Raw genomic sequence first — 23,117 nt, forward strand, 5'->3', positions numbered from 1 at the left:
TTTGATAAAGAATTTTCTTGAAGTTGTTGTCCTTATATTAAAATAAAATTAATAAATAAAAAATAAATCAAAATTTTATAAATCTCAAAATTAACTTTTGAATAAATTGTCATCAACCCGTTTCTCACCTCTGGCTTTATTAAAAAGAAACCATTGTCGCAGTGTGAATAGTGATAGAATAGGCTAAGATCATTTTTGATCAGTTCTTCCTAAGATCTTGAGTATTTCTGATTATTTGTTGCCTGCCATTTGCCACAGAGTCCATGATGTCCATGTGGCGATTTGAATGAAGTGTGGGAAAGTTTGGGTTGAGAACATAAGAAGGCAAAAACTGTTAACGATTTTTGATGTGATAACCACATCAAAACACACCATCAATAAAGACTACCACACGAAATAAATGCCGACATGTAAAGGGTATCAAACCTGGAAACCATGAAGTGTATGTACACATTGTGATGCAATGTATACAACTGCTTTAATTCCATAGTAGTCATGGGCGCATGGTCATTGAAGCGTAATATTTTTGGGGTTTTTCTTCCTCTAAACAGATTTCAAGGAAGGGAAATATTCCTCCTCTTCATATTTGGGAATGCCAATACTCCACTGAGGGGGATTTTCTTTTAAAGATTTTCTATTTGATTTAAGATTATTGACAAATTTAGTTGTCTTCATCCGATAAGACAAATTCAAAACTCTTATGTTTCGGGTTTTCATGCCTTTAATCTTTGCCAGATGCTTTCATTCATTGTGCCTATCTATCCTATCACTATGAATTTGTGGCTTTTTGATTATTTTCCTTGGTTGTTGTTTTTGTATTTGGCCCAAAGGCATTTATCTTCTTCCTTTTAATTTGTGTGGCCGCATTGCCTGGGCTGTCATCTGCCCACACAGAGCCTCTCTAGTACGTCTGACATAAATGAATAATGCCTGAATTGGTTTGAAGGAAATTTGGCTCTTAATAAGATTTTCGTGTAATTGTTGTTTGGTGTGAGATCATGTTAAACATTACAGAATAACAACAGAGAGCTTCGGTGACAGTGATGTGTTATTGTAAACAATGTTTTTTTTTTCGACTCTCTCTCTCGCTGTTAAGCCGAAATGCATACAAAATCCATTGTTTGGCATTTGGAAAGGGTTCATTTGTTTTGTTGGAGAAACAGTGGTTTGTAATTGAAATATGTCGAAAACGCAGTGTGAGAAATTGGAAATTATAGGAAATAATTTTGTTTTTATTTTAATTGAATTTGTTTCGATTGAAAATGGGCCCAAGAAAATAAGCCCCTAAACCCAAATTGAACAGGGTCCCAAAAAGTTGGGGTGACGCTTCATAATGAATATGAGCCCCAATAAAATGTAATTGAAGCATTGAAAATGACCCCAAAGCAAAATTAGGGCTCATTATGTGATTTAAATGACTGTCCCCCACATGTTCCGAAATTCGGAATCGCAAATCGGAAAAATTTATTTTTCTTGTAATGAAAAAAGAGGTCCGAGGGTACACGACAATTTTAATTTATAATTAAATAGAACTTTATTACGAAGATTTAAGTTTAAAAGTTCCAGGGTTAAGAAATATTTTGTGATTTGAGATTGCGAATTTCGGAACATGGGGAACATCCCCATGTTTTAAAATCAAAAATTGAATATGTCTTCCTGAATACGAAATAATATTATTTTTTTTTTTAAATTGTGTGTCGCATTCACTTAGCCTTAATAAAATGGAATTGCATTGCCCATTTTATACTCCATAGAAGAAAGTCTGAATCCCTGCCAGCCAAAAAATAAACAAATCTTTAGCAATAAATTCTTTTTGGAACAAAAAATGGTCTGCAGTTATCACCATGGTCAAATCTCACAGAGCAAAAAAGGCCCCACATAAAATCGAAGCACAATCCTAAAACGGAAATTGGGGTTTATTTACATTTGAAATATTGGAGTTTATTTACATAATGTTAACAGGCTACGAAAATATAATGAATTTACATCCCATTTAATTGTTTAGGTTTCTATTTCATTTCGGTTTTGAGGCTCATTTTCTTGGGTCCCATATTCATAGCACCAGTCTCGGATCAACGAAATAACGCCCCAAAGAAGAATTGAAATAAGACCCCAGATGTTTAGATAAGAAGCAAAAACAAAAAATTTTTGGATATTATTTAATTTTTGGGGCTTAGTTTCATATTAAAGATTGAAATTTTATTTCTTAATAAAATAACACTGCAAAATGAAAAAATTAATAATATCCCAAAATTTGTTTGTTATTTTATTACAAAAATGCTAAAAGGTTCAAAAACACCGAATGTCGAAATAATTTCGAGCATAAGAAGAACAATTGGCCTGCTTTATTTTTGGGGTCTTTTCTCATATTTTCGGTCTTTATTTCATATCTTAAAATGTGTGTTTATTTCATTGAAAAAGAGAAACCCCAAAGTTGAGGCCTTATTTCATTTTCGTTTTGGGACTACATTTCATTGGGACGTTATTTTGTGAAGCTCCTTGCTACTGCTGTTGCACAAATTTCTGTAATATATAGTGGGGTGTAAACACTGTGCGGCGGTATCAGAAAGTTTTACGCTTAACATTCATTAATCTCAAACGTCATTTATTTATTGAGTCAAATATTTCAACAGTTCGTTAACTCCTTCCTGTTTTAGGGTTCATTGAATAGGATTAGGTCTAAGACTTCTTATTCGGCACATCCATACGACTTATAGTCTTGAATCTTGTAGGATTTTTTTATAAATTATCCAACGCACGTAGTTCTTATTTCTTTATATTACACACAATTGAAGTATTTTCAATAATTTATTTATTTTTTGGTACCTATTGTTAATGTCTTTATCTATTCTGTTTTTTTTTTTTTCTATTACAACAGCGGCGTTCAATGTCACGATACTGTGAGTGGAGCCCAATGTGATCCTTGTCCTCTTGGTTTTGAAGGTGATGGACGTACGTGTACGAAACAACGTAGTCCCTGTTTAGATGGTCCTTGTCCTTCAGGTAAGTTGTAGAAGATTGAAATACAAATATTCCAGGATATGCAGTACAAGGATATGGAATCAGTTTTGTTTTTTAAATTTCGAAATTATATTATTAACATGCAGGACTTTTGAGCTATTTTATATATGCGTACACAGAAAAAAAATTATGTACCCTCCACCATGGATTGCGTAGAAACTTCTACGAAAGACTGTCATCCACAATCGAATAACTTGGGTTGTGGTAATACTTTCCGATGGCAAGGTATCATAAAACTTCTTAACATCGTCTTCGGTTCATCTGAGGGCTATATACATATAACTATAGACGGATATACTAGCACAATGTACCAAATTTCAACTTAATCGGATGAAATTTGCTCCTCCAAGAGGTTCCAGAACCAAATTTGGGGATCGGTTTATATGGGAGCTATATATTATAATGGACCGATGTGGACCAATTTTTGCATGGTTGTTAAAGACCATATACCAACACCATGTACCAAATTTCAGCCGGATCGGAGGAAATTTGCTTCTCTTTGAAGCTCCGCACGCCAAATCTGGGGATCGGTTTATATGGGGGCTATATATAATTATGGACCGATGTGGACCAATTTTTATATGGTTATTAGAGACCATATACTAACACTATGTACCAAATTTCAACCGGATCGGATGGAATTCGCTTCTTTTTGAAGCTCCGCACTCCAAATCTGGGGATCGGTTTATATGGGGGCAGTATATAATTATGGACCGATGTGGACCAATTTTCGCATGGTTGTTAGAGACCCTATACCGACACTATGTACCAAATTTCAGCCGGATCGGATGAAATTTGCTTCTTTTTGAAGCTACGCACGACAAATCTGGGGATCGGTTTATATGGGGGCTATATATAATTATGGACCGATGTGGAAGAATTTTTACACGGTTATTAGGGACCATATACCAACATCATGTACCAAATTTCAGCCAGATCGGATGGAATTTGCTTCTCTTTGAGGCTGCGCAAGCCAAATCTGGGGATCGGTTTATATGGGGGCTGTATATAATTATGGTCCGATGGGGACCAATCTTAGCATGGTTGTTAGAGATCATATACCAACAGTATGTACCAAATTCCAGCTGGATCGGATGAAATTTGCTTCTCTTTGAGGCTGCGCAAGCCAAATCTGGGGATCGGTATATATGGGGGCTATATATAATTATGGTCCGATGTGGACCAATTTTTGCATGGTTATTAGGGACCATATACTAACACTATGTACCAAATTTCAACCGGATCGGATGAAATTTGCTTCTTTTTGAAGCTCCGCACGCCAAATCTGGGGGTCGGTTTATATGGGAGCTATATATAATAATGGACCGATGTGGACCAATTTTTGCATGGTTGTTAGAGATCATATACCAACACCATGTACCGAATTTCAGCCGGATCGGATGAAATTTGCTTCTCTTAGAGGCTCCGCAAGCCAAATCTGGGGGTCCGTTTATATGGGGGCTATACGTAAAAGTGAACCGATATAGCCCATTTGCAATACCATCCGACCTACATGAATAACAACAACTTGTGCCAAGTTTCAAGTCGATAGCTTGTTTCGTTCGGAAGTTAGCGTGACGGACGGACGGACATGCTTAGATCGACTCAGAATTTCATCACGACCCAGAATATATATACTTTATGGGATCTTAGAGCAATATTTCGATGTGTTACAAACGGAATGACAAAGTTAATATACCCCCATCCTATGGTGGAGGGTATAATAAAATGAATTCTATTGTTTTGTTTTCAAAAATGTATGCTACTTCAATTTTATTCAATCTACTCCACTTTTTTCCAAAATCTACTTCACTCAATTTTTCACTAGCGGCAGCACTGCTTGTAGTAGTTGTTGCTGCTATCTTTCAATACTCTCGAATATCACAAAGGAAGCATCCCAACAAACTGTTAGATGTTACAGGGAGAGAGAGAGTACATGATTGTGGATGTGAATATGCTCTTAACATTACATTAGTAACTGCACTCAATACCAAATTTGCACCAACAACAAAAGCAGAGTGAATTAAATAGAAGGGAAAGAATTTCATAATAATGAATTACAATTCAATTGACAGTAAGAGAAAACACTAGCTAGGCGGTATAAAAAAATCAATTAAAAATTTAAGTGATTCAACAAGTTTTTTAATTGAAATAAAAACTTTCGAGGTATTTTACATATGCATACACAGAAAAAAGTTTTCTAATTAAAGTCATAATTGAGTTTTTAAAAATATTCAATTAAAAATTTATTTGATTCAACAATTTTTTAATTGAAAAAAAAAAAAATCAATCACAAAAAGTAATAGTATCAATTAATTGTTTAATTGGATCAATTTATTTTTTTTATTGACTTTCAATAAATTTCATTAATTGATACTATCATTTCTGTGATTGAAGACATTTCAATTAAAAATTTATTGGATCAATTAATTTCGTGATTGAAGACAAACAATATTTTTTTGTGTGTATGGTATGTCTGACCAAATGAGCGAGTTTGTCCTAAAGACCACCAAAGGTATCGTGTTATAAGTGGGGATAATAGTGTTTTCAAAAGCCTTAAATTTAATCCTTTTTTTGGGATTTCTCAAGAAAATAATATTCAAAATTTCCATAAACTGACACAATGTTGAAAAAAAATAAACACCAAAAGATTTTCTGCTTCCGTGATTAATTTCTCATGGTCAACTTTCATTGCGGTTTCTTTAATCTTTGTTTGGGGAAGTTTAAAATGAGTATTTCAAATATTAAGCTAATTTTCACAACCTAGCAATTAGTGTCGAAAAAAGGTTACTGCAAATTGTTTTCAACCTCTGGAAGATTTATATTAAGACCTTCCTTAGGGATGATTTATTGTATAGCTTATTGAGGTCAACATAAAAATGAATCGCAAAGTTTCTTTAATCTATTTTCATAAGTAAACAAAAAACAAAACAAAAACAATATAGCTCCACTTTATTAATATATGGAATTTTTTATAAAAAATTTATAGGAAGCATTATAGTGCCAACCCATAATGTTCAGCATTATCAAAGGCAGTATAGCTCTTCACGTAAATATTCCGTAGTGACATCATAAGGCTTCAATGTCATACCAAAATAAACAAAAAGTCCGATTTATTCCATTACAATGAATCCTGCCAGACTCATAAAAGCAGTTGCAAAAAAAATTAAAAAACTAAATATATTCTGTCCGTCTTTATCTCCGTGTCTATATCTCTATGTAGTCATTTAAGCTTAATTTATATAATTTTTTTTTCTAATTTAAATATTATAATTTTTTCGATTACTTAACTTGTTTAATTTTACAATGTAAATTTTCCCCGCAAAATCAAATCACCTATAATTCACATCTGATTTAACTGCAATATCTAGCACTAAAGCAATTACGTATCAATTTACAACAAAGTATTATTTTATCCAAAACTCAAGATATGATTTTTTTAACAAGAAAAGCAACACATACAATAATTAAAAATATAAACTTGTAATAAATAATGCTTTTATTATTTTTATTTTAATAAAACATTTTTTTTTTAACATTAAGCCACACCAGAAAGTGGAGATTATATATTGTAAATTAAAATAGAAATTCAAAACAAACAAAAACAAATGTATTACACAAAATTCTAAAATCACAACAAATATTTGTTGTATATCTTTTGTAAGAGTAGTTTGAAACCAATTGATTGTAAAAAGAAATAAATTTTTGGTTTACCATTTTGTAAAAAAAAAACAAAAACAATAACAAAAAATATACATATGTCTAGTGTTTTCATTTCGGAAGGCCAATTCCATTGTTTCACCAATGAATAATGGTAAATATTTTTTTTTTTACTTTTTTTTTCAAATTACACATCATTCCATCTCAAGTCGATATTAGAAAATCATCTTTTTGGTGTTGTGTGTTTTATGTAGTCTCAAGTTTCACATATATATTTTTTCCATTTTCTGGTAAATAACATTAATAATATTTATTTAGTTTTAGTATTTCATCTAAAAATACTAACTCACTCATATTTACATTTAACACTTGTAGTTACATAGTAATTTTGTAAACTAACAAAACATTTGTAATAATGTCCATATTTTTTGTTGATTTTTTTTTTGTTGTTCTAATTTATTTTATTATTATTTCCTTTTAAGGACCTCAAGCCGAAATAATAATAAAATAAATTTCTAATAATTTTATGTAGAATACAGAAAAAATATATTTAATTGATCAAATTAAATTTTAATTGAAACTGTTATTTTCATGGAATATCAAAGTAAATTAAAATATTAATTGATTCAATTAAATATTTTATTGAACCCTTTAAAATGTAATAAATGTGTACGATATTTCCACACGAAAATCGTAATCGCCCTTAGACATTCAAATCGTCTTAGATACTAAGCTCAGAATTTTACACAAAATTAAAAGAACTGAAGCCCGAGTTTTGAAGTGTTAAAAACGCCGGTTCTCCCCTTGCGCCGAGAATGGATTTGTCAGCAAGACCGATAATCCGGCTGACCCTTTGTTCACTTTAAAAGGGTCCTTACTTCAATTGTCCTAAATGTATCCTTACTTCAATTCTCCGCTTCGTTGGCTCGGAATTAATACCTGACATGCTTTTTTTCAGTGTAGTCTCTATAAACGTATAGCTTCTTTGATAGCTGGGATAATAAAAGTTATCACACAGCGGGGATTTTGTAAAGGGAAAATTATCAAGTAAGTTGTAATAAATTCAGAAAATCTAATTTTGTTTTCCAAATTCGAATTTTCTATATTTGCGTTAGGATAACGGTTGCCACTCGAGTCAAAAACAATCTACCAAATTAAAAAAAAAAAAAAAATTACCAAAAAACTACCAAATAACAAGTCTTGTTTTGAAAAATTTTATTTCTATAGAAAATTTCGTCAACATTTTATTTCTATAGAAAATTTTGTCAAAATTTTATTTTTATGGAAAATTTCGTCAACATTTTATTTCTATAGAAAATATTGTCAAAATTTTATTCCTGTAGAAAAATTTGTCAAAATTTGATTTTTATGGAAAATTTTGTCAGAATTTTATTTCTTTAAAAAATTTTGTCAGAATTTTATTTCTATAGAAAATTTTGTTGAAATTTTATTTCCATAGAAAATTTTGTCAAAATTTTATTTTTATGGAAACTTTTGTCAAGCTTTTATTTCTATAGAAAATTTTATCAAAATTTTATTTCTATAGAAAATTTTGTCAGAATTTTATTTCTGTAGAAGATTTTGTCAAAGTTTTATTTCTATAGAAAATTTTGTAAGAATTTTATTTCTGTAGAAAATTTTGTAAGAATTTTATTTCTATAGAAAATTTTGTTAGAAATTGATTTCTATAGAATATTTTGTCAAAATTTTATTTCTATAGAAAATGTTGTCAAGCTTTTATTTCTATAGAAAATTTTGTCAAAATTTTATTCCTACAGAAAAATTTGTCAAAAATTTATTTCTATAGAAAATTTTGTCAGAATTTTATTTCTATAGAAAAATTTGTCCAAATTTTATTCCTATAGAAAAATTAGCGAAAATTTTATTTCTATAGAAAATTTTATCACAATTTTATTTCCATAGAAAATTTTGCCAAAATTTTATTTCCAAAAAAAATTTGCCAAAATTTTATTCCTATATAAAAATGTGTCAACATTTTATTTCCGTAGAAAATTTTGTCAAAATTTTATTCCTTTAGAAACTTTTGTCAAAATTTTATTTCTATAAAAAATTTTGGCGAAATGTAATTACTATAGAAAATTTTGTCAACATTTTATTTCTATAGAAAATTTTGTCGAAATTTTATTCCTATAGAAAAATTTGTCAACATTTTTTTTCCATAGAAAATTTTGCCAAAATTTTATTTCTACATAAAAATGTTTCAACATTTTATTTCTGTAGAAAATTTTGTCAAAATTTTATTCCTATAGAAAAATTTGTCAAAATTTTATTTCTATAGGAAATTTTGTCAGAATTTTATCTCTATAGAAAATTTTGTCGAAATTGTATTCCTATAGAAAAAATTTGTCAAAATTTTATTTCTATAGAAAATTTTGTCAAAATTTTATTTCCATAGAAAATTTTGCCAAAATTTTATTTCCATAGAAAATTTTGCCAAAATTTTATTTCCATAGAAAATTTTAGCAAAATTTTATTCCTATATAAAAATTTGTCAACATTTTATTTCTGTAGATAATTTTGTCAAAATTTTATTCCTATAGAAACATTTGTCAAATTTTTATTTCTATAGAAAATTTTGTCAGAATTTTATTTCTATAGAAAATTTTGTCGAAATTTTAGTCCTATAGAAAATTTTGTCAAAATTTTATTCCTATAGAAACATTTGTCAGAATTTTATTTCTATAGAAAATTTTGTCGAAATTTTATTCCTATAGAAAAATTTGTAAAAATTTTATTTCTATAGAAAATTTTTTCAAAAAATTAATTTCCATAGAAAATTTTGCCAACATTTTATTTCCATAGAAAAATTTGCAAAATTTTTTTCCTATATAAAAACATTTATTTTTATTTTATTTTATTTCTGTAGAAAATTTTTAAGAATTTTATTTCTGTAGAAGATTTTGTCAAAGTTTTATTTCTGTAGAAAATTTTGTAAGAATTTTATTTCTATAGAACATTTTATCAAAATTATATTTTTATGGGAAATTTTGTCAAGCTTTTATTTCTATAGAAAATTTTGTCAAAATGTTATTCGTATAGAAAAATTTGCCAAAAATTTATTTCTATAGAAAATTTTTTCAGAATTTTATTTCTATAGAAAATTTTGTCGAAATTTTATTCCTATAGAAAAATTTGTGAAAATTTTATTCCTATATAAAAATTTGTCAAAATTTTATTTCCATAGAAAATTTTGCCAAAATTTTATTCCTATATAAAAATTTGTCAACGTTTTATTTCTGTAGAAAATTTTGTCAAAATTTTATTCCTTTAGAAACATTTGTCAAAATTTTATATATATAGAAAATTTGTCGAAATTTTATTTCATTCGTTTTGTTTTGTTGTTTTTTTTCTTTTATCATTGTTGTTGTTTTTTTTGATTTCAGCTTAAAACCATGCATTGACTAAACTACTAGTGTACCTTAACCAACAGAGGAAAAGAATGTTTGTCAAATTTATTTGGGCAAAGCCCTATAGACTGCAAGATGGTTAGATGGACGCACGTTTCGTAATTACCACTAATACTAATTAATTGAGGAACATCAGCATCTTCTACTTGCAGCAAAACTATCAACCAATTAACAATGATTAAAGAAAGAAACCAACAATAACAAACAAATCGAATGAAAAAAGAGGAAGCACGCTCAAAATAAACCCAGCCAACTGCACTCAAATCGATGATTTGACGGTGGCAAAGGAAAAGAGATATGTTTGTACGAATTTATTTCGACATAAGCCGGCTATCGTGTAAACCCTTTTTCCGAATGTTCAAGTGTGGATCACTTTTGGGTTTATTCTGATAATTGGTTGCGTCCATCCAACCATCTTGCAGTCTATAGGGCTTTGTCCAAATAAATTTGACAAACATTATTTTCCTCTGTTGGTTAAGCTAAACTTGTAGTTTAGTCAATGCATTGTTTTAAGCTGAAATCAAAAACAACAACAATGATTAAAGAAAGAAACCAACAATAACAAACAAAATTTTATTTTTATGCAAAATTTTGTCAAGCTTTTATATATATAGAAAATTTTGTCAATATTTTATTTTTATAGAAAATTTTGTGAACATCTTTTTTCTTTAGAAACCTTTGTCAAAATTTTATTTCTCTAGAAAATTTTGTCAGAATTTTATTTCTATAGAAAATGTTGTCGAAATTTTATTCCCATAGAAAATTTGTCAACATTTTTTTTTCTATAGAAAATTTTGTCAAAATTTTATTTTTATGGCAAATTTTGTCGAAATTATATAGAACACTTTGTCATAATTTTATATCTAAAGAAAATTTTATCAGAATTTTATTTCTATAGAAAATTTTGTCAAAATTTTATTTTTATGGAAAATTTTGTTGCAATTATATAGAAAGTTTTGTAAGAATTTTATTTCTATAGAAAATTTGGTAAGAATTTTATTTTATGGAACATTTGTAGGAATTTTATTTTTGTAGAAAATTTTGTCAAAATTTTATTTTTATGGAAAATTTTGCCAAATTTTTATTTCCATAGAAAATTTTACCAAAATTTTATTTCCATAGAAAAATTTGTCAAAATTTTATTTCTGTAGAAAATGTTGTCAAAATTTTAATTCCATAGAAAATTTTGTCAACATTTTATATCTGTAGAAAATTTTGCCAAAATTTTATTTCCATAGAAAATTTTGTCAAAATTTTATTCCAATAGAAAAATTTGTCAAAATTTTATTTCTGTAGAAAGTGTTGTCAAAATTTTATTTCTATAGAAAATTTTGTCAGAATTTTATTTCTATAGAAAATTTTGTCGAAATTTTATTCCCATAGAATATTTTTACAAAATTTTATTTTTATGGAAAATTTTGTCAAGCTTTTATTTCTATAGAAAATTTTGTGAAAAGTTTACTTCTATAGAAAATTTTGTTCCAATAGAAAATTTCAAAATTTTATTCCAAAATTTTATTCCAATAGAAAAATTTGTCAAAATTTTATTTCTGTAGAAAATGTTGTCAAAATTTTATTTCTATAGAAAATTTTGTCAGAATTTTATTTCTATATAAAAAATTTTGTCGAAATTTTATTCCCATAGAATATTTTTACAAAATTTTATGTTTATGGAAAATTTTGTCAAGCTTTTATTTCTATAGAAAATTTTGTGAAAAGTTTACTTCTATAGAAAATTTTGTCAAAATTTTATTTCCATAGAAAATTTTGTCAAAATTATATTCCTATAGAAAAATTTGTCAAAATTTCATTTCTATAGAAAATTTTGTCGAAATTTTATTTCTATAGAAAATTTTGTCAAAATTTTATTCCTATAGAAAAATTTGTCAAAATTTTATTTCTATAGAAAATTTTGTCGAAATTTTATTCCTATAGAAAAATTTGTCAACATTTTATTTCTATAGAAAATTTTGTAAAAATTTTATGTTTATGGAAATTTTTGTCAAGCTTTTATTTTATTTTTATGGCAAATTTGTCGAAATTATATAGAAATTTTTGTCAAAGTTTTATTTCATAGAAAATTTTGTCAAAATTTATTTCTATGGGAAAATAAAAATATAAAAAATTTGTGAAGTACCTCTTAATTGGAGAGGAATATTTTGCAAAATCTACCAAATCATCAGGAATTCTACCAATCTACCAAACAATAAAAAATCTAGCATTTTTGGCAGAATTCTAGCAACTGTGGCAACCGTAGTTAGGATCCCAATAATTGAATTTAGTAAATTTAGTAAAAACAAGTAAATCACGAACAGTCAAAAAGTCGATTTTCAAGTTTCGTATCTTTAGGGCCTCTCCCAAAGAATAAGTCGTTTATTCAAAAAGCCCAATATTTTGTGAAGGTTTAGCACTTTTCGCCTTAATTACCTCGGTAGTACAAATAATTGTTAAGGGTAACATACTAGAAATATCTCTATTTAACCTATAACGCAATGAACCCCTACAACAATATCTCGAATGCTATAGCGTAAAATACCATGCAAGCTACAACAGTTCATTTATTTACAAATATGGAGAGATTAACAAATATTCAGTAGCCTAAAGCTCTTATTATCACTAATAAAATGTGAACTTTATTTGCCTGATTAAAATCTCGAATTTAAGACTTATGGCACATTAGAATTAAGATATCAAATTGTCATTAGGTTACCGGTTTACACCACCCAACTATCTCCATGACCTTCTAATGGGGCGGCGACATAAGACTAGCTGGCCAGACAGACAAACAGAGGAGTCCAATTAAGTTAACTGCTTTTCAAATTAGTACCATACTTCATGGCATTATGTTTTTGGAATTTTGTAAAATATTAAATAAATACACATCGTAAATATGTGACTAATAATCATTGAATTACAAGCAGATATAGTGTAAATTATGAAGTAAATATAACTAGTTCAGAAAAAAACGAAACAAAAACAAATTGCTAAGGTATGCCTATTTAGTCAGGGATGTAGTCAATATTTTATTTTGGGGGGTTCACCGAATCATTATTGTATAAAATATATTTTTCTGGATGGTTGGAGCCCTTAGCTATATCTCTGCCTTTATTGTCTTGGCGCCTTACCCTCTTTAAAACTTCTTTAAATATATTTCTAATAGTTTGTTTTGGTAATTTGTGGCTTATCACCCCTAGTATGGACCGGTCTTTAGATAATTGTGGTTCACTTTTTACTTGTCTACTATGACAATAGCTGCGTAAAATGAAACTAAGTAAATATCAATGTTGTAACTCTCGTTGGTAGATAGCACGCATTTTGAATGTTACCAAAGACTTTGTGTACAAATTAACATTACAACGCCACGACAAGTTGTTTAGATATAGTCGATGTGTTAATTATGGAAATAAACTCCAATTAGGTTCATATTTATAACACATTCATACATTTTCCGCATTAGAGGAAATAATGCGAATGGAATTTAAATAAAATATTGTTTTATTCAATATTTATGGAATTTCAATATTGTCGTTGTATAAATAAGGGTTTAGAAAATAATGTGTTATTCTTCTATTTCGTATACATTTTATTAATATTTAGAACAAATTTAGCATAAATCGAGGTGAGTATAGTGGTACCATCCTAAGTCATTAGTATAATATTTGACAGATCAAATCGGATATATTTGATGTATATTGTCAAGTCCATAACCGAAGTCTTACTCCCCCATGATTAATGATCGGTATATATACCCCTGTCTCGTAATTAATTTAAATATTTTTTTACTTTCAAATATGACCCTATTACCCCATTGCATTGATAACTTGAATAAAGGTTTGATTTGTTACTTTTTCTTTATTTACATTTTACCAATAGATGGCGCTGGTTAGCTAACATTTATTGTAATGTAGACTACTTTTAGGCGCCAAAATTTCTGTACTCTTTACTACCCAATAAACATAACGATGAGCATTTTCATTACATCTCCAACGTAAATTCACGCATGCTCCAATATGTTTGAAACATTAAAATGTATTTCAATTTCAGAACTTATGGAAAATGTATCGAATTCTACTTTTGGGGGTAATGTCTGTGTTTTTTGTTGAGAATTGAAATTGAATTCTTAGTTAATTCATTGAAACAAAAGCTAATTAGGGGAAATATGGCCATATAAGCGCATATCGGGCGCAAGATATATATGGGAGCTATATCTAAATCTGAACCGATTTCAATAAAATTTAGCAGACTTGACAATAGTACTAAGGGTTCTTCTTGTAGAAAATGTCAAGCAAATTAGGCTACAACCCTGGCATCTATATATATCTCAATCTGAACCGATTTCTCCCAAAATCAATAGGGTTCTATTTGAACCCAAAACTGAAACTTGTGCCAAATTGGACTAAAACTGCGACCTAGACTTTGATCACAAAAATGTGGTCACAGACGACGAGAAGGACATATGTATCGACTCAGGGACCCGCCCTGAACAATATTGCCAAATGTCTATCTCGTATCCTTCTGGGTGTTGCAAACATATGCACTAACTTTTAATAGCCTGTTCCACAGTGTGGCACTGGGTACAAATATTAGGAAAGCTTCTCTAATGGTTGTGTTCAGAGAATGAAACCGCCAATTTTAGTTCTCGCCAAATATTTTATCCAATTAATCAAACATATCGATTTACATCAGAAAAATTTATTCATAATTGTTTAAAAAAATTTAAACTCTTCTCCAACAATCAATCATCATATATATTTGATTGTAAGATTGATTGTACAACTACGAGTAATCCATTACCATTCTGACAATTTCAAATTGATTTTATAATGGATAAATGTCCACTGCCAAATAGACAAATTTATATCGTTTTAGTAGATAAAGGGTGATACGGTCAAAATTTGGTCAATATAAACTTGACGTATTTCTTTCAATTTTGCATTTAAAAAACCTGAACACCCCTCATTTTGAAGTTGTGCGTGTGTAGAATGTTGCTCCTATTTTGATTTTGGAATTCACTCTTCAGTTGTCAAAATGCCGTCCAAGCAAGAAGAGCAGCGTATCAAAATTTTGCTCGCGCATCGCGAAAATCCGAGCTACTCGCACGCAAAGCTGGCAAAATCGCTAAAAATTGCCAAATCAACCGTTACAAATGTAATTAAAGTGTTTGGGAAGCCGCTGAGACGACAGAGTTGCCGGTAGTTTCAAGCGAAACCCTAACCACTCTCTCCGAGATGCCGCAAATAAGCTGGGTGTATCGTCTACAACCGTGCATTGAGCCAAAAAACGAGCCGGACTATCGACTTACAAGAAGGTAGTGACTCCAAATCGCGATGAAAAACAAAATACGACGGCCAAAGCGCGATCCCGGAGGCTGTACACGACGATGCTGACGAAGTTTGACTGCGTGGTAATGAACGACGAAACCTACGTCAAAGCCGACTACAAGCAGCTTCCGGGACAGGAGTTTTATACGGCAAAAAGAAGGGGAAAGGTAGCAGATATTTTCAAGCACATAAAACTGTCAAAGATCGCAAAGAAATATCTGGTTTGGCAAGCCATTTGTACCTGTGGCTTGAAAAGCAGCATTTTCATAGCTTCCGGGACTGTCAACCAAGAAATTAACGTGAAAGAGTGTTTGAATAAACGTCTGCTGCCTTTCCTGAAGAAACACGGTTGTTCCGTACTGTTTTGGCCGGATTTGGCATATTGCCATTACGGTAAAAAGGCCATGGAATGGTACGCCTCCAACAACGTGCAGGTGGTTCCCAAGGACAAGAACCCTCCCAAGACGCCGGAGCTCCGCCCAATTGAGAAATACTGGGCTATTGTCAAGCGGAACCTAAAGAAGACCAAAAAAACTGCTAAGGACGAGCAGCAGTTCAAAGCAAATTGGCTTTCTGCGGCGAAGAAGGTGGACAAGGTGGCTGTACAAAATCTGATGGCAGGTGTCAAGCGTGAGGCCCGGCAATTCGGATTTGGAAAAGAGAAAGCCTAACTGAATATTTTTCCTGAATTTTATACTAATTGAACTTGAAAAAGAAATTTAATTTGATTTTTTAAATAAACGATTTCACCGATTTACACGCGTTTTTCCTTGACCAAATTTTGACCGTATCACCCTTTAAGCCGTCGACGCCAGAGGCAACAATTTTGTTTCACCAGCCGCCGACCAAAATGGGTCGGCTTCATTCTCATTGTGTTTGAAATGAAATACGAATCCCCAAGACGAATAAGGCACATATATAAATCAACAACATCGCGCTACTAACCCAAAGATAGTGCATTGCTTTCTTATAGATTGAGCAACCAGTTATATTATAATATTTGAGAGCCGAACCAACAAAATTTCATGACATTATACTGGTAACAACATATAGCTTCTCAGTTTTAAAATATAGTGAGAACCCCTGATTAGATCCATGCTGCCCGATTCTATGTTTGGCTCAATGATGAGGGACTGCCTTTCTATAGCATTGTAGGAACATTACTTGTGAAGAAGCTTATATAAACTATACTAAGAGACGAGAAGGTTAGGTTAGGTGGCAGCCCGATGTATCAGGCTCACTTAGACTATTCAGTCCATTGTGATACCACTGTGGTGAACTTCTCTCTTATCACTAAGTGCTGCCAGATTCCATGTTAAGATCAATGACAAGGAACCTCCTTGTTATAGCCGAACGGCGTTCCACATTGCAGTGAAACCACTTAGAGAAGCTTTGAGACACTCAGAAATGTCAGCAGCATTACTGAGGTGGGATAATCCACCGCTGAAAAACTTTTATGTCTTCGGTCGAAGCAGGAATCGAACCCACGACCATGTGTATGCAAGGCGGACATGCTAACCATTGCACCATGGTAGCTTCCTAGTCGACAGCAACATTAGTCATTTCAGAGCGGAGTTTGATGATGTTAAATTGAACGTCAAGGGAGTCGTTTTGTAACAGTCGACGAAATATGGATCCACTGATATACACGAGAGACTAAACGGTGTATAGAACCCGACGTACGAGCTGCGAAGAGTATGCCATTAACTAGATAGATGATGACCCTGGTTATATGGGATTCGCACCGACTGCCTGGAGAATAGTAAACCAATACCGAATTATTGGGCCTGATCTATGCCGAATTGAAGGATAAACGACCCATACCTCCAAAATCGCCATGGTAAAATTGGGATAGGAACTGCGTCCCATCTATCGTATTCCCCTAACTTCTACTACTACTTCTTTTTGTTGAAAAATAAATGGCTACATTTTCAAAGGAATTTAATTTTCATTAAGTTGGATGGCCTAAGTGGTCTGATCACTTTCTATAAAGTAATGGCAGAATATTTATTTACTTGTCTGATATTTATTTGATTTTATTTCAGGAACGAAATGCACTGAATCTTTAATTTCACCATACTACCGATGTGTTTCATGTGGTCGAGGAGAGCAATTAAATGGAACTTTATGTGTTGACATAGATGAGTGTGAACAATACAAACCCTGTGATATACTTTCGACTTGCGTTAATCAAAGTCCTGGTTTCCGCTGTGAGCCATGTCCATTGGGCTATGAAGGAATGCATTCTTATGGTATGAAATGTGGAATATTTTAAAAAGATACATATAATAAAAGTTCCTCTGGTTGTTGCAGGTTACTATGGGGAATACTGGACCAATACATATCAACGCCAGACCTGCAATGATATCGATGAATGCCAAACGGGAATAGCTAGATGTATGGCCAATGCAGTATGTGTGAATACCATTGTAAGTGAATCGGGAGGGGAGATATTATACAATATGAAGTTTAATTACTTTTATCTTTCGAAATAGGGTTCCTATCAATGTCATTGCCGCGAAGGCTATAAAATGAATGGTACTAGTTGTACCCCAGTGGCTGGACTGTGCCCCGATGGAACAATCTGCGACAGTAATGCCATGTGTATCCTTTCGGATAATTTCAAATATCGTTGCAAGTGTAATGTTGGTTGGGCTGGTAATGGATACATATGTGGCCGTGATCAAGATCTCGATAGTTGGCCCGATCAACAACTACCCTGTGCTGAACCGCATTGTAATCAAGACAACTGTCCTCATTTACCAAATTCCGGACAAGAAGATAGCGATCATGATGGCATAGGAGATGGTTGCGATGATGATGCCGATGGTGATTTGATTACCAATGACAAAGATAATTGCCCCTTCGTTTATAATTCCGATCAATTGGATTCGGATCATGATGGAGTGGGTGATGCCTGTGACAACTGTCCATTTTTACCCAATCGCAAACAATTGGATACGGATAATGATGGCATGGGTAATGACTGTGATGATGACATCGACAATGATACAGTGGTCAATGCCTATGACAATTGCATATTGGTACCCAATCTCAGTCAATTGGACTTTGATGGCGATGGTATAGGCGATGTTTGTGACAACTGTCCCTCGATATCGAACCCTTCACAAGAGGATCGTGATAATGATCTTTTGGGTGATGCATGTGATAGCGAAATTGATGGTGACAATGATGGTATACAGGATTCAGAGGATAATTGTCCTATGGTCAGTAATGCTGATCAATTGGATACCGACGGTGATGGAAAGTAAGTTTTTGGGGGGATATGATTAAATAAAAAACGAGGATTTATGTTTTTCCTTCATAGGGGTGATGCTTGTGATGATGATATGGATGGAGATGGCATTCCAAATTATCGAGATAATTGTCCGTTAGCCAAGAATCCTAATCAATTAGATTTGAATAGTAAGTAGTCATCTATGAAAGAATTATTGAATACCAATATATTTGGTCTTCTTTTTAGATAATGGAAAAGGTGATTTGTGCGAATATGACGAAGATGATGACGGAACTCCAAATATTATAGATAATTGTCCCAATAACTCCATGATATATTCCACTGATTTCCGTGCTATTCGCTCGGTGATTTTGGATCCTGAGGGAGAAGCCCAATTGGATCCCAATTGGGAAGTCCATGCTAATGGTTCTGAAATTATTCAAACATTAAACAGTGATCCTGGATTGGTTGTAGGGCATGATGCTTTTGGTGGTGTGGACTTTGAAGGCACTTTCTATGTCAACGATGATACAGATGATGATTATGTTGGCTTCATATTCAGTTATCAAAGTAATCGTAAATTCTACATCGTCATGTGGAAGAAGAATACTCAAACTTATTGGCATTCCACACCATTCCGAGCCTCTGGCGAACCGGGTATACAAATCAAATTGGTTGATAGTATTACAGGACCCGGTTCCATGCTGCGTAATAGTTTATGGCATAGTGGTGATACCAAGGATCAAGTCCGTCTTCTGTGGAAGGATCCCAAAAATATGGGTTGGAAAGAGAAGACATCTTATCGGTGGTCTCTGATTCATCGTCCTGCCATTGGTCTAATACGTCTTAGAATGTTCGAGGGTGAGAAACTAGTGTTGGACTCTCAAAATGTTTATGATTCCACTCTGAAGGGTGGACGTTTGGGAGCCTTCTGTTTTTCACAGCAAATGATCATATGGTCTGATCTTATCTATAAGTGTAACAGTAAGTTTAGAATCTGTTTTCTTAAACTTTTAAATGTTTATCTATGGTTTCTATTTACAGATCGTCTTCCTGCCTTAGTTTACAATGACTTGCCATCACATTTGAAGCAAAAAGTGGAAATTGATAGATAAATTTTTCCGTCCTTTCATGTAATAATTGCCTGATAAAAGAGTCATGTGAGCCACATAATAATGCGAAATTTTAACTTTATTTATTAAAAGCAATTTGACTGATAAGCCCTAACTAACAGAGGCAATTATTACTTTTTCTTAGATTATATTAATAAATTTGAGATTATTACTTAGTGTGTGGTGCTTCAAGTCCTTTTCACTGTTATTTAAAATAAATCCTAGTTGATGTAAGATTATTAATTATTAATGCCATACTAGTTTGTTATAAGTATGTGAGAAAAATACAACAACGAATCTAACGAAACGAATTCAATAAAATTGACCGAAATAAAATTAAGTAAATAAATTAACTATAATTTAATTAGTTTGCTAATATCGACTCAATCCTAGCCGCAATTAATTAAAAAAAATAAGGTTAAAAGTTTCTATAATTGTTCCAGTTTCTGCCAAAAATTCAATTCGACGTTGCTATAATAGTTTCCCGCCGCCGAATATGTCCACTCATCTCAACTCAAATTTTAGAAAGTAAATTAACCCTTTCACTACCGAAATAAACCTAACAAAAATTGTCATTTTGCAAACCTACCTCAATTACTTCAAGAGCTAACAGGTTGGCTGATAAGTCCCCGGTCTAACAAAGAAAAACACATTTTGACAAAAAAAAATCGTTTTTATTATTCAACATAGTTCCCTTCAAGAGCGATACAACGATTATAACGACCTTCCAATTTTTTGATACCATTTTGGTAGTACTCCTTCGGTTTTGCCTCAAAATAGGTCTCAGTTTCGGCGATCACCTCTTCATTGCAGCCAAATTTTTTCCCTGTGAGCATCCTTTTGAGGTATTCTCTTCCGGTGGGTTCGGAAGCAATTCGAAGCCCAATTAATGAATTTTTGCCATCGTTCTCAATAACTTGTGGCACGGTGCGTTGTGTTGGTGGAACAACACTTTTTTCTTCTTCGCGATTTCGACCTTCAAACGCTCCAATAACGACATATAATAGTCACTGTTGATGGTTTTTCCCTTCTCAAGATAATCGATAAAAATTATTCCATGCGCATCCCAAAAACAGAGGCCATTACTTTGCCAGCGGACTTTTGAGTCTTTCCACGCTTCGGAGACGGTTTACCGGTCGCTGTCCACTCAGCCGACTGTCGGTTGGACTCAGGAGTGTAGTGATGGAGCCATGTTTCATCCATTGTAACATATCGACGGAAAAACTCGGGTGTATTACGAGTTAACAGCTGCAAACACCGCTCAGAATCATCAACACCTTGTTGTTTTTGGTCAAATGTGAGCTCGCGCGGCACCCATTTTGCACAGAGCTTCCGCATATCCAAATATTGATGAATGATATAACCAACACGTTCCTTTGATATCATTTTACGGTCATTCAAAATCATTTTGTGGATTTTTTTGATGTTTTCGTCGGTAACCACCTCTTTCGGGCGTCCACTGCGTTCAACGTTCTCCGTGCTCATTTCACCACGCTTGAATTTAGCATACCAATCAATTATTGTTGATTTCCCTGGGGTAGAGTCCGGAAACTCATTATCAAGCCAAGGTTTTGCTTCCACCCTATTTTTTCCCTTCAGAAAACAGTATTTTTCAAAACACGAAATTCCTTTTTTTCCATTTTTTTCACAATAACAAAAGTTGCTGCACAAAAGACGCTCTATCTCACAAACTAATTGACTTACAGACGTCAAATTTTGACACGAATCATTTGAAGGTTGGTACTAAAAATAATAATAATAATAATGGTATATAAAAATAACATGCATTTAATATAGCGACGCCATCTATGTGTCAGACCGGGGACTTATCAGCCAACCTGTTATAGGAGCATGTTCTGAAAACTTGATTCTTGAATTGTGATCAAATGGCCTTACGAAAATATTTGGCCTATATATCTCTCAAAGTGTGAGAAAAAATGCAAAAGAGAACCCGAAAAAGTATCAGCTCATTTTATGTTCAGCAGATTTGAATGATTTGTATTATTTGTACAACATTTTCGTAGATTTTACAAAAAGCGTTTGGAAACCCTGATTTGACAAATCAGCGTTATACGTCGTGCTGATAAAATTAGGTCCTTTATAATAGAAAATAATCAAATGTTCACAGGCGCCATCTATGGGATGTTATAAACACATTAATTATGGCCTTTGGCAATGCTAACTGTGTCTAACTATCCAATACACAAACCTACAAATAATGTGTCCCAAAATGCAAAGTGGTAGCTTGTCCCAAATTATGATCTATTTTTAGCAAATATCAACTAAGAAGAAAACTGCCAAAAGATGTCGTATCCTTATGTTAACCCCAACAAATTCATACGCGTGTTAATTCTGGGATTTCTATTATCATAGACATGTCCAAGAAAGTAGAATTGCCATTTTCGAATTTCGAAAATTTGAAAGTTGTGCTGGATTGTGCTAGGTTTGTGCCGATTTGTGCTGCAATTTGTTTTTTTTTAAATTTTATCAAATAGCCGAGATATTTCGAAAAAACTTTTTTCAACAAAATTTTTGCCAGAATCGCCATTTTCGAAATTCGACATTTTGACAGTTGTGCTGAGTTGTGCTAGCCGAGTACATTATTGTGCCGTTTAAATAAAAATTCTATCTCTTATAGTTTTCGAGAAATTCTAAAATTTCGAAAAATTTCCAGAATCGCCATTTTCGAATTTCGAAAATTTTAATATTGTATTAAACCGTTATCGACTTGTGCTAAGTTGTGCCGTTGAGATCACCTTTCTATCTCAAGCCGTTTCCGAGAAACAGCCAAATTAAATTTTTAAAAAAGTTCAAAAATATGTGTTTGAAAAACGCCAAAATTTAAATTATCGAATTTCAAAAAACTGAATGTTGTGCCAATTTGTGCTAGTTCAGTACTCATTTGTGCCGTTCGAATCAACTTTCTATCTCAAACCGTTTTGGAGATATTCGCAAAAACTTTTTTTAAAAAATGCCAATTTATGATTGAAAATAGTCAAAATTTAAAATTGTCGAAATTCAAAAAACTGAATGTTGTGCCAATTTGTGCTAGGTTAGTACTCATTTGTGCCGTTTGAATCAACTTTCTATCTCAAACCGTTTTGGAGATATTCGCAAAAACTTTTTTTAAAAAATGCCAATTTATGCCAAAATAGTCAAAATTTAAAATTTTCGAATTTCAAAAAACTGAACGTTGTGCCAATTTGTGCTAGGTTAGTACTCATTTGTGCCGTTTGAATCAACTTTCTATCTCAAACCGTTTTGGAGATATTCGCAAAAACTTTTTTTAAAAAATGCCAATTTATGCCAAAATAGTCAAAATTTAAAATTTTCGAAT

At 32.0% G+C, this 23,117-nt stretch overlaps 1 protein-coding gene across 5 annotated transcripts in view; it reads left to right on the top strand.

The window, feature by feature from the left end:
• Positions 1-20,144, top strand: part of Tsp (Thrombospondin) — an 88,721-nt gene extending 68,577 nt beyond the window's left edge. For 4 of the 5 annotated variants that reach the window (XM_075293185.1, XM_075293186.1, XM_075293183.1 and 1 more), the window contains 7 exons: positions 2,879-3,003; positions 17,476-17,682; positions 17,744-17,859; positions 17,926-18,698; positions 18,759-18,856; positions 18,915-19,652; positions 19,713-20,144. In XM_075293185.1, the coding sequence (XP_075149300.1) occupies positions 2,879-3,003; positions 17,476-17,682; positions 17,744-17,859; positions 17,926-18,698; positions 18,759-18,856; positions 18,915-19,652; positions 19,713-19,783 (2,128 nt within the window). In that variant the 3' untranslated portion in view covers positions 19,784-20,144. Of the gene's footprint in view, positions 1-2,878; positions 3,004-6,010; positions 6,201-17,475; positions 17,683-17,743; positions 17,860-17,925; positions 18,699-18,758; positions 18,857-18,914; positions 19,653-19,712 lie in introns of those variants that run through there. The other variant, XM_075293188.1, reaches the window with a different exon arrangement.
• The last annotated feature ends 2,973 nt before the right edge of the window (positions 20,145-23,117 follow it).

This window comes from Haematobia irritans, chromosome 2 (assembly GCF_050003625.1).
Source record: "Haematobia irritans isolate KBUSLIRL chromosome 2, ASM5000362v1, whole genome shotgun sequence".
Lineage (NCBI taxonomy): Eukaryota > Metazoa > Arthropoda > Insecta > Diptera > Muscidae > Haematobia > Haematobia irritans.